Below are 12,614 nucleotides of genomic sequence, written 5' to 3'. Positions count from 1 at the left end.
TCCAGCCATTCTAGAGAGCAATTTGGAACTATGCTCAAAAAGTTATCAAACTGTGCATGCCCTTTGATTCAGCAGTGTGTCTATTGGGCCTGTATCCTAAAGAGATTATAAAGGAAAGAAAGGGACCCACATGTGCAAAAATGTTTGTGGCAGCTCTGTTTGTAGTGGCAAGAAACTAGAAACTGAGTGGATACCCAATAGTTGGGGAATGGTCAAATTAGTTATGGTGTATGAATGTTATGGAATATTATTGTTCTATAAGAAATGATCAACAACAGGGTGATTTCAGAGAGGCCTGGAGAGACATGAACTGATGCTGAGTGAAGTGAATGAAGTAAAGAGAATCAGAAGAACATTGTACTCAACAACAGCAAGATTATGTGATGATTAATTCTGACAGATGTGGCTCTCATCAGCAACGAGGTGATTCAGACCAGTTCCAATAGCCTTGTGATAAAGAGAGTCATCTACACTCAGAAAGAAAACAATGGGAACTGAATGTGGATCACAACATAGTATTTTCACTCTTTTTGTAGTTGTTTGTTTCTATTTTGTTTTCTTTCTCATTTTTTCTCTTTTTGATCTGATTTTTCTTGTGCAGCATGACATTTGTGGAAATATGTATAGAAGAATCGCACATGTTTAACATATATTGAATCACTTGCCATCTAGGGGAGGGAGTGGGGGAAAGAGAGGGAAAAAATTAAAACACAAGGTTTTGTAAGGGTGAATGTCAAAAATTATCCATGTATATATTTTGAAAATAAAAAGCTTTGATTAAAAAAAAAAGAAAAGCAGGCAATATTCTAGCTGTATAACCTGAGGTCACCAGAGAAGGAACTACAAAAGAAATTATGGAAACAATAACAAGTTATAGTAAAAATGATAATATAAAAACATAATAATAATACATCAAAATTTAGACAAAACTATCCAGAGAAATGCTTAGAGGTAAATATATACATGTATAAATGGATTATATATATATATATGTGGATACATACATATAACACACACACATATGTATGACTTGATTTCACAGTTCTAATTTCTACTGAAATTAGAAAATGAACAAAAGAATGGACCAGAAGCAAGCATTAAATAAGAAATCACTAAAATAAAAGGACAAATAAAAAAGAAATGTTCTACTCTTACTTGTATGATTCTTCCAAGATGGTAAAGATGGTATTATTTTATGATTCACAGGCATCATCAAGAAAATATCGACATTAAAAATAGTTTGTTGTGTCAGCAAAAGTTGGAAATATTACCCTGAAAAATATCCTAAATATAATCTAGCCTAGTCTCCCTCTCAAGTATGAATTTGAATTTCTTATCCACTCAATTTAATTAGACAAACATTTATTTATCATCTATTGTATGAGAGGTACTGAACTAGGCACTGGAGATTCAAAGATAAAACTCAAATAGTTTTCCCTCAAGAACCTTACAGTTTGTTGAGTGTGGGGTGGGAGGAACAAGATATACATATAGAATTTACTAATTCCAAGTATATACAGTGCAATATGAATTAATTTCAAGAGATAGAGAGTGCTAGTAACTGAGGGAGACACAGGAACAGGTTTCATGTAGGAGTTGGTACCTGATCTGTGTTTTGAAGGAACCTGGGAGTTCTATGAAGTAGAGATGGAGAAGGAGAACCTTTCAAACATAGGAAACCACTTGGGCAACATCCCAGGGTGGGGGGAAATGGAATGCTGTGTAACGCATACTGATGGAATAACTCAATGGGTTGTCCTTCTACCTATATGTCATAGACTGAGTCATAAGAACTTTTCAAGTACTTTATTGTCATCGGGAGATTAATCACAAGGTAATTAGTGGGGTTTTGCCCTAATGACTCAATAACAAACAAAAATACAAAGTGTCCCTTAGTCCTATGTCCCCCTTTTGCTTCCACATGATAGAATGATAAAAAGTATGGGGGAAGATGGAAGAAAGCCTAAAGATCATATTACTTTTAAACCATCTGTACACATTAACTTAACTTTTGACATTTTTAACATGCCATTAGTCTATTAATAATGGCTAACATTTATGTAGTGTTTTTAGGTTTGCAAAATGCTTTTCATATATTATCTAATTTGAACTTTACAACAAACATGTTAGGAAGGCATTTCAGGTTATTGTACCCATTATAAAGATGAGGAAACTGAACTTCAGAGAGGTGAATTAATTTGCCCAGTCACGCACAACTAATTACTGTCAAAGCCTGAACTTCTTGTCTTCAAATCCGGACATTCTATTCTCTATTCCACATCGGCTATTCTTTATTTGTAATCACATTTTTAAATCACATTTAGGTGAGAGATTTACATAGGTTTATGTAGAGAGTGTAACTCTGGAGAAATATGCTTGAAACAAGGTGTTAACAGTGGAATTGATGAGATGATGGTTCTCTAGTTCACATAAATACTTAGTACTTAGCATGGTGATATAATGGTTCTCTATTTCACATATATTCAGTATGCTGTAATGATGTAATGGGGCATTTAAACTGGGGACAAAGTCAGACCGGGGGAGACCGGGGGAGCTTGGCAGACTGGCAGACTGCTGGAGGAGACTGGGTCAATCTGAGACTAGGTCAGACTATGACAGACACAGACTGCGTAAGAGACAACAAAGACTTTGGACTCTATTTCTCTCCATTCTCCTGGTGTCTATTCTATCTATCTGGAGGACCTCCAGAAAGCTAGTCCGAACATTACAGATTTACATCCAAAACATAGCATCTAGGTGGCATAGCATGCCAGACCTCCAGTCAGGAAAACCTGAGTTCAAATCCAACCTCAAATACCTTCTAGCTTTGAGACTCTGTGCAAGTCACTCAATCCTCTTGCCCTCAGATTCCTTATCTGTAAAATGAGCTGGAGAAGGAAATGGCAAATCATTCCAGTATCTTTACCGAGAAAACTCCAAATAGGGTCATGAAGTACTGGACAAGTGGAAAAACGACTGAACAACAAACAAGAGATAATCAAAACACAAACTAGTAGAATTCTATAGTATCTTAGACCTAGTAAGAGGCAAAAGCTGAACTAAACCTTTTGGAATCTATTGTATTGTACAGATAAAGAGAATTAGGACTTAGAGGGGCTCTACTTCTAGCCTCTCCTTTCCCAGGATAATAATGCTTTTTAATAGCTTTTTATTTACAAGTTATATGCATGGGTAATTTTACAGCATTGACAATTGCCAAATCTTTTGTTCCAATTTTTCCCCTCCTTCCCCCCATCCCCTACCCTAGATGGCAGGTTGACCAATACATGTTAAATATGTTAAAGTATAAATTAAATACAATAGGATAATGATACTTGATTCCCTTTTTTCCCCTTTCCTTTTTCAGTCCTTCTATTTTAACTGTCTGCACAACACCTGAATATGTATTTTCTTCTTTGTTATATCACTGAATAGAGGTTTCTATTCCTATTCTTAAAATATATAGGTAAAACATTTTGTACATTTTTTATGTTTCAAAAATCAAATTAAGTTGCCCTTTATTTATGTCTACTTTTCCCCCTGGGGATCAGTCGCCCTTGACAGGAAAAAATTGTCTCCCAATTCCCATTCTGAGAGAACCCAATTGTTGTTGTTATTTTTATGACTGTAGCTGAAATAATAGAAGTCGTGATATAAGACCCTTTTGGAGCTGATGGTTCTTGCTAAAAAAAAAAAAAAAAAAAAAAAAAAAAAAAAGAGCTAATAGACTGTAAATTATCTTTATGGAGCTATAAACCAAGGTTTAATGCATGCTTGGTGCATTGGGCTACTCTAAATGAACTGGCCAGGAAACAAAAGAATGAGTATTAACAGAGAACTATGTGGGGATGGTAGAACATCTGCAGGGGCCAACATCTGGACCATAATTTCCTTTTTTTCTTGACTTTTTCAGGCTTGGCAGGATGAAGTGGTACCATGTCCCTAAGGAAGCTGAAAAATGATATTCATAATTCAATGAAAGGATGGGGCTACATAGAAAAATAAAATCTTAACTTCACTCTTACCAGCTTTCTTTCCCTAGGAATAAATAGAGTAAAAATTGAACCTGCGTAGGAGGTATTACCAAGGCCTTAATCTCCTTAATCAGACATAGGCTGGGTTGGTTGATAGCTTACTCAGTGTAGAATAAATCCCAAACAAGCTAAGGTAAAACCATGGAGGTGTGGATTTTCTATATTTACCCAACAAACCAGAAAATATCAAATCACCCTGTGGAGGGCCACAGATAGTGGGGGAACTCTAGGCCAGGTATAAGACTCTTCAGCCCAGAGGGAACCTGCTGACAATGTCTGGTTCGGCTCCCCATCTCCCCTAAGGGCTCTCAGACTTCCCGAGTCACACAAGGGACAACCTGGGTTGTGATTGAAGCAGAGTGATAGCAGGTGGCAAAGAGTCATCTACATATAATAGCAAGTTGTTTATGTGGTCCCACATGCACAGAATACACTTAGCACATACGCAGTGTTACTTTGGTTATATAAGGGCATGAGGGTATATAAAGGGGGAAGACCTTGGAATAAACGGACTCCATATTTTGACCATCCTTGGGAGTCTTGCCTCATTACTCTTCCACTAACATGGTTTGTTTTTTCACTCCAGCGTGGGGGCTTTAAAAAGCACAGTACGTGTGGGGGCTCTAGGAAGCAGGACACATCACCCCATTTCAACAATAGGCCAGACAAAAGTTCTGTCTTCCTCCCTTCCTCTTCCTCTTCTAACTTTAGACACCTGGACCATATCAATTAGTATATTTGGGTTATATATACCCATGAGGGACTCTCTTGAATTCCTCTTATTTCTCCTTAACAATTAATATATTGGTTCTTCCAAAAGACATCTGGGGGAACAAGAAAAGGAAGGGAGGGAGGGAGGAACTAGAGTTAATTAAGCACCCACTATATATCAGACACTGTGCTAAGTAAACACTTTATAAATTTTATCTCATTTGATTTTCACAACAACCCTGAGAAGTAGGTCCTGTCATTATCTTCATTTTGCAGATGAGGAAACTGAAGCAAACAGGGTAAAGTGACTTGGCCAGGGTCGCACAACTAGTAAGTATCTAACACTAGATTTAAACTCAGGCCTAACTCTAGGTCTGGCATTCTATGTGCCTCAGCCTCTACGGGGATGGCAAGTGAGTGATGTAGTGAATAGAGTACTTGGACTTAAGTCAGGAAGCTGTGGTTTCAAATCCTGCCTCAGACACTAACTAGCTGTGAGATTCTTAACTAAACCTCACTTAACCTCAGTTTCTTCATCTATAAAATGGGATAATGGAATTTACCGTCACAAGTTTGTTTGTGTGGTATGTGGGTATGTGCATGTATGTGTATATGTATTGGTTTTCTCTTCCTTTTAGAATCATTCCTTGCATGGGAAACATTATTTCATCATTTGTATTTTTATTCCTAATGTCCTTAGAGCATAATGCAGTGCTTGATACATAGTATGTGCTTAATAAATGCTTGCTGATTGATTGGTTGATTGTGAGGATCAAATGCAATATATGTAAAGACTTTTGCAGATATTAAAGTCTTATATATATTTTAGCAATTATGATGATGTTGTGTATACATTGATACAATCACTGTTAGTTAATTTTGCTTAACTTTTTTTTTTTTTTTTGCTAAGGCAATTGGGGTTAAGTGACTTGCCCAGAGTCACACAGTCAGGAAGCATTAAGTATTTGAGGCTAGATTTGAACTCAGGTCTTCCTGATTTCAGGACTGGTGCTCTATCCAGTTTAAGCTGCCCCTTAAACTTTTCTTTCTCAAGAGAAAAGATTCAGTATGTATGAGCATGAAAGGAAAGAATATCCAGAAGCAAAGTGGTTTAAGGAAAGATATCAAATAAAAGTTGTGTTTTTTTCCTAACCAAAGAATTAATCCATCTAAAAAAGAATTCCACTTCACTGAGACACAAAAGTGCTTCTTTCAGAAGGGTCTTATCAGGCTTCCCTTGGCAAACCCTCTATTTTTCCTCCATGGTAAAAAAACAACAGTCCTTGCAAATTATAGCAATGTATTATTATCACAGTCTACCAGTGAGTGATCACTTGTTAAAAGTATGTTATATGGGTTTGTGAGACACAGAGAAAGTTAAAAAAAAAATTAAAAATAGTTCATATTTTCAAGGTGCTCACAGCCTTTTGGGGGAGACAGTGGGCAAATAAGTAAGTATAAAGAAAATATGTCCAAGATAAATTAGGAGTAGTCTCAGAGAGATGGCACTAAAACTTAGAAAGATTGGATAAGGCTTCATGCAGAAAGTTGAGACTTGAAGGAGGTCAGAGAAACCAGGAAGTAAAGATGAGGAGGCACAGAATTCTAGGTATGGGACAGCCAATGAAAATACCTGGAGTCAGGATAGCATGTCAAGCTTGCAGACTGTTGTCTCTAAATTGCAGGTTGTGGAGGGGAGTTGAGATGAAAGGAAGCTAGTAGGTAGGAAAAGAGTGATTATAAAGGGTTTTAAAAGCCAAATAGGACTTCATATGATGCTGGAGGTGCTAGGGATTGGCAGTCTGATGAGGCTACCATAACTGGGAGCCCAGGTGCCTCACCAGTCTCTAAAACATGGCTGGATAATGCTCTTTGCACTCATGTCTGCGTGGTGCTGGTAAGAGTTGTCTAAACCTGACACTGTGGATGGAGAAGGTTTGGCCACAAAACAAAAACTGGTGCTCACTGGCTCTACTGTTAGTGCTGGTAGCCCACCCCAAAGAGGGAAAAAAGGAGGAAAGAAAAAACATTCCATCCAGACAGTCCCTCAAACATAAGCCGTAACGCCGAACCACAGGATTACAACCCTCTCCATGTCTATACAGACAAGATGTCATTTCAGCAAACTTCACAATAATTATATTCTCTTTTGTTCTCACCCCACCCAAGGTCTTCTTGAAAATATGTCTAGATCTGAACAAAAAGAGGGAAAGGCCCTGAATTCTCATAAACCAAGCACTAAAACCAAGCAAAATTTTTAACTGAGGAGGGAGTGTAAAGGGAGATCTTACCGAGGAGAAATTAATGAAATTTCTAATAGAGAACTGGCTTTATTATCCTACCCGTCACTCATCTCCCAAACCTCTAAAATATAGACTTGAATCCAAGTCCACAAGCAATTAAGACAGCTCAGCTCTCTCTTGTCAGCCTTGCCTCCTCCAGACCTCTCCTGTCCTCCTGACACAGGACTATCCTGGGGTTGAGTCCTGCCCTACTCACACCCAAGGGGAATCACATATAGAGAGTGGAACCCCTGCTGCTTTTGTCTGGGACCTTATGATGATGCCTTCTTTGCAAGGTCATATGGTTTCCCAGAGGGTCCTCATGGATGTGTGTAAGGAAGAAAACTATAATGGATGTTGTTGTTTGGTAGTTTTTGGTGCTGTCTGACTCTTTGTGATCCCATGTGGATTTTTCATGGCAAAGACACTGGAGTGGTTGGCCATTTCCTTCTCCAGCTCATTGTACAGATGAGGAAACAGAGGCAGAGATAAATGAATTAGCCAGGATCACACAACTAACAAGGGTCTGAGGCTGGATTTGAAGTCGGGTCTTCTTGACTCCAATTCTAGCACCCTATCCATGATACCACCTTCTAATTCTATGATACTCTTCTAATACCCACCACAACGGTTCATCCAGTTGATGGTATGAGAGGAGATGGTTGACTCTATCCTTAGGAAAAACTGCTATTCTGTGAGTACCTTACTTAAAGTACTCCACACTAGAGCAGGGCAGCAGATGGATTCTTGATGAGGTTCAATGAACTTTAAAATAAGGGGCTGCTTTAGCTGAAGTAAAAAAGACAGGGGGTAACAGTTGTGATCTCAGAAAAAGCAAAAATAAAAATACATCTAATGAAAAGAGACAATTATGGAAACTACATTTTGCTAAGGTAGCATAGATAATGAAGCAATACAGAAAAAAATTCATAGCAAGTTTCTCTGTTAAAGGTCTCATTGCTCAAATATATAGGGAATTGAGTCAAATTTATAAAAGATCAATATGCAGTTGATAGTCAAAAGATATGAACAGGCAGCTTTCTAAAGAAGAAATCAAAGCTATAGTTACATGAAAAAATGCTCTAAATCACCACTGAGTAGAAAAATGCAACTTAAAATAATTCTTAGGAAAAATAATTACATTAATGAACTACTGATGAAGCTGCAAACTCCAATCGTTCTGGAGACTAATATGCAACTATGAACAAAGGATTGATTATAGGGCTATGTATACTCTTTATCCTAGTAATACCACTACTAGATATATATCCCAAAGAAATCAAAGAAAAAGGTAAATGATCTATATGTACAAAAATATGGCAGTTTTTGTGGTGGCCATGAATTAAATTAAGGGGATGCCCATCAATCGAGGAATAGTTAAACAGGTTGTAGTGTCTAATTGTGATGGAATACTACTGTGCTGTAAGAAATGACAAAGGGGATGGTTTCAAGAAACATGATAAGACTTAGATGAACTGATGCAAAGTGAAGTGAACAGAACTAGCACTTTGCATATAGTTAACAGCAATACTATAATAATGACTGTGAAAAACTTAGCTAGTAAGTAACCTATGATCAAAAACAATTTCTAAAGTATTTTTAATGAAAAATACTATCTATTATTGAGAGAGAAAGAGAGAGAACTGATTAATTCTGAGTACAAACAAATATAATTTTTTCACTTTTGCTAATTTTCTTACTTTTGTGACAAGACTAATAAAGATACATGCTTTGAATGATTTCACATGTATAATCAATATTACATTGCTTGAATTCTCAGGAGGTGAGGGAGGGGGATTGCAGGGAAGGAGAAAATATGGAACTCAAAATTTTAGAAGAAATAATAATTTTAAAAAAGCATGTGTGTAATTAAATCTATCCAAAAAATCTGCATGATTTTAACATATGATTAGGTAATACTTTGCTGAAAAGAAACTTTGGGGTTACATCTTACTCTGCCAAGTCAATTCTTTTTTTTAATCAATAAGCACTAAACAGTGAAATACCTCGTCCTCTATATCTTTCAGTTAATCATGTGAATTTGAAGATACGTTCTATTATAAAAAGTAGTTTGCTAAAATTTGACTCTTCCCTTCCAAAATTTGCAACAAGGATGAAAATACATTTTCTCATAAATGTAGCCTGGGAAAAAGGAAATGACTGGAAAACCTTGGAAATCATATGCATGTTCATATTTCCATAGCTCAATAAACTTCTATCATTTTTTTGCTCTGGTCTTCTCAAGATTCCTAGTGAGGTGGATTATATTTAGACTTTATAAAGATGAAAAAGGAAGTTGATGAATCAATAGTCACTGATGTCATCAATGACCATTTCTAGATAATAATAATAATGATTTTCCTCAATTTTTCTGTAATCAGAAAACTTAAACATTTATCCCTCAGTATTTTCAAAACTGAGTTACCTCTAACTCAGGATTTTGCCTACCTTGGTCCAGGCCAAATGTTCTTCCCAATTTTTTTAGTTCCATTTCCTTCTCTTCATACAATACATCAAAGATTCAGAGACTGGAATTCAAATATATTTGAGATTCTACCACCATCGCCTTTGATGAAAAGACTTTGTTCTAGAAATGCTGCCAGATCTGTTGTCCTGCTTATAGGTTCATCTGGATGCTTTGGAGATGACTTGGCTGAATTCGGTCTTATGTCCAGCTTTTTGTTAACTTGTTTTCCTTTCCACTGTTCTTTCCTGTTTTGAGCCCACCCAAATTCCAATCAGGCACGATCGGACAGCAGGAATTCACACTTTTCTGCTTCCTTCTCATCTGCTACTTATTAACTAGCAAACACTGGAGGATTTCTTTAATACAGTGTGAGTGTTCCTTTGGGGACTATGGGAAAATTCACCATCCAAGCCTCTATTAGTCCAAGAATATGATGAAGTAAAAGGAGCTCTGGATTGATGAGGGAGGGAGGTGGAAAAGACTTAGATTGAAGTCCCAGCTCTGTTACATACAACCTGTGCCTATCACATGTCATTTCAGTTCTTAGGCCTTCAGTTTCCTTATCTTTGAAATGAGAATGTTCTGTTAGAAGATTTATAAAGTTCTTTCTAATTTCTTTGATCCTATGATCCTGTATTTGCCAGACCTCCATCTACAAAACGCCAGGACCTGGCTCAGAGCACAGACTAGAAAGAGGAGCATCAGTTCAGGACTCATTGTTCTAAAGCAGTCAGGAAGCACCATTTTCCATTTGTGCCCAGGGCACATCTGAATTAAATTACAGGTTCCCCGGAGATGTGGCTGCTTGTACACCTGTGTGTCCCCCATGCCTGCCAAGAATATCAGAATCGCAGGAAAGGATATTGGTTATAAATATTTGTTTCATTTGCTTGCCTAAGATAACAATTACGTACATAATAAATTAATTTAAATAATGAATAATTTCCATGTCTATATGACTTCTTATTTACAAAGCACCTTTCATTTTAAGGTAATCTATTTACCTCTTATTTGTTCCCAAGGGCGTGCTGGTAAAATGTTTAACAGTTTATTAAACATCGAGGTGCAAGATGCTAGAGATACAAAGACAAGACAGAAAATATTCCTGCCCTTGTGGCGCTTAGCTGGTACGGGAAAGGGTTTAATATGTATGAAATCAAGCAGAGAGCAGGTAAACTGAGAAAGAAAGGAGCATTAAAAAGGGGGAAGCGGGAAGCCTTCCAAGATAAGATGAGTCTGGAAGGAAGATTACACATTTAGAGAAGTGAAGAAGATGTAGAATATTCCAGGGATCAGAGAACAGGGACAGAGATGAACCCTGCCCTGTGAGTTCATTGCTGAAAATGAGCTCCCAGATAAGAAAACTCACTCTGCCAATTCAGGTTACACTTTCTCTGTAACCTGGAAGGAAAATTTAAGGTAAAAGATGGAATGTTGAACTCAGAGCATAACTGGCAAAGCGATTTGGCTGAAACACAGAGAATCTGAATGAGAATAATGTTAAATAAGCCTGAAAATGTAAGCTGGAGTGAGACTGAGGAGAACTTCAAAGGCCAAATGGAGAAGTTTATTTTATCTTATTTTAGGCAATAAGAAGACACTGGCAGTCTTTGAACAGAGGAATGACATGGTGTTTCCCTTTGCTTTCAGAAGATTATTTTGGCGGTGATGGAGTAAAGATGGCTTTGAAAGGGGAGAAACTTGAAGCAGGCTGAGACCAGTTACTAAAATAATTAGCTATTGCAACAGTCCAGGCAAAAGCCCTTTAGGTTCTGAACTAAGCAGGGGACCACATGAGGAGTGAGAAGAGGAAGGGTTCGAGAAAGCAGAAGCCCTGACTTAACATGAGCTGGATGGCTGTGGGGGCAAGAAGAAGGAAAGCCCAAGGGTACTCTGAGGTTACAAAGCCAGACAATGATGGTGCCCTCAATAGAAAAGGAGTGGTTTGGAGGAGGGGTGTGTGTACTGGGGGGAGAGGATGAGCTGCTTTCGGGTCATGCTGACTTTGAGATGCTCCTGGAACATCTCAAGCTTAACCAGAACATTTAAACCCACTCATTTACCACTTCCTGCCTCATTTGCCAGGCCCTTAAGCTCCTCTTTCTTGCTTAAAGTTTTTTTTAATCTTTTTTTGAAAGCTTTTTCCTTTAGCTTACATTGAGATTGCTTCACATGAAGTCATTGAGGTCATTTGTTTCTGTGCTTTTTGAATTCATCTGCTCTTTGTAACTGTCAAAGAACCTACCTGACCTTCTGATGCCCAACAAGAGAGTACTGACACACTAACACTTTTCTCACAACTCTACTAGATGCAGTCTTGCTCAGCTCTCAGGCAAATGCTATGAAGGTAGACATGCTCACCGGTTTTCTGTCCTGCCGCAGTGTCCTGAAACGCTTGGACAGCATTCTGAATCTGCAAATCAGACAGACGGGAACAGATAAATACCCAGGAAGGCATCAGTTTATATTTTACATTTTAAAACAGCCTTGAACCTTTGAACCTGGGTCCTGGATGTGATCCCTCTAGAACAAGAGGGCCCTAACGTTTTGGAGGAGTAATTTATTTCACCAGGGGTAGACGGAGAGTACTGTTGATACTGAGGAGGAGGAAGGCACTGTGGGGAGCTAGAGTCAGTGTGAAAGGATTGAGGATCAATCATTTACCATCTTATCACATTGAGCAAGTCAATCTCTTTGGACCTCAGTTTCCTTACCTGTAAAGGGAGGGCTCTAGCAGCCCTTCCAGTTCCTCCTCTCTAGAATCAGGTCCTAGGTGCAGAGCAAGAGGGCTATAAGCAAGGAAATTCAAAATGCGCTACCATTATCGGCTGTATTGTCCTTCCCCCTGGGACCCGTGGCAGATCTTGGGACAGACAGCTGGAAAAGAGCTTGAAAGGGGAAATGAATGAGTGGACATCTGGAACATCTACTAGGTAAGGTTTCCAGCTCCAAGAAACCAGCTCCAAGCAGCTCTCATCCAGTTGTTAAATTTGTAGTATGAGAACTTAAATGTGAAATTTAGTATTTTGTTTATTGTCTAGACTTAAGAAAGTGATAGTGAAAATGTTAATGATGATTAAATATGTCAACCATATTGTGTCAACCATACCTTTTCCTAGA

General features: G+C 37.9%; 1 protein-coding gene across 2 annotated transcripts in view; it reads right to left on the bottom strand.

The window, feature by feature from the left end:
* The window catches only part of EFCAB5 (EF-hand calcium binding domain 5), a 139,632-nt gene that overhangs the window by 77,279 nt on the left and 49,739 nt on the right, over nt 1-12,614 (bottom strand). For both annotated transcript variants that reach the window (XM_031967730.1, XM_031967729.1), the window contains exon 6: nt 11,856-11,907. In XM_031967730.1, coding sequence (XP_031823590.1) covers nt 11,856-11,907 — 52 coding nt within the window. The remainder of the gene's footprint in view (nt 1-11,855; nt 11,908-12,614) is intronic.

The sequence above is a fragment of the Sarcophilus harrisii genome, chromosome 4 (genome assembly GCF_902635505.1).
Source record: "Sarcophilus harrisii chromosome 4, mSarHar1.11, whole genome shotgun sequence".
Taxonomy (NCBI): Eukaryota; Metazoa; Chordata; class Mammalia; order Dasyuromorphia; family Dasyuridae; genus Sarcophilus; species Sarcophilus harrisii.
Note: the sequence above shows the minus strand (reverse complement) of the source record. Positions and strands in the feature narration are given on the sequence as shown.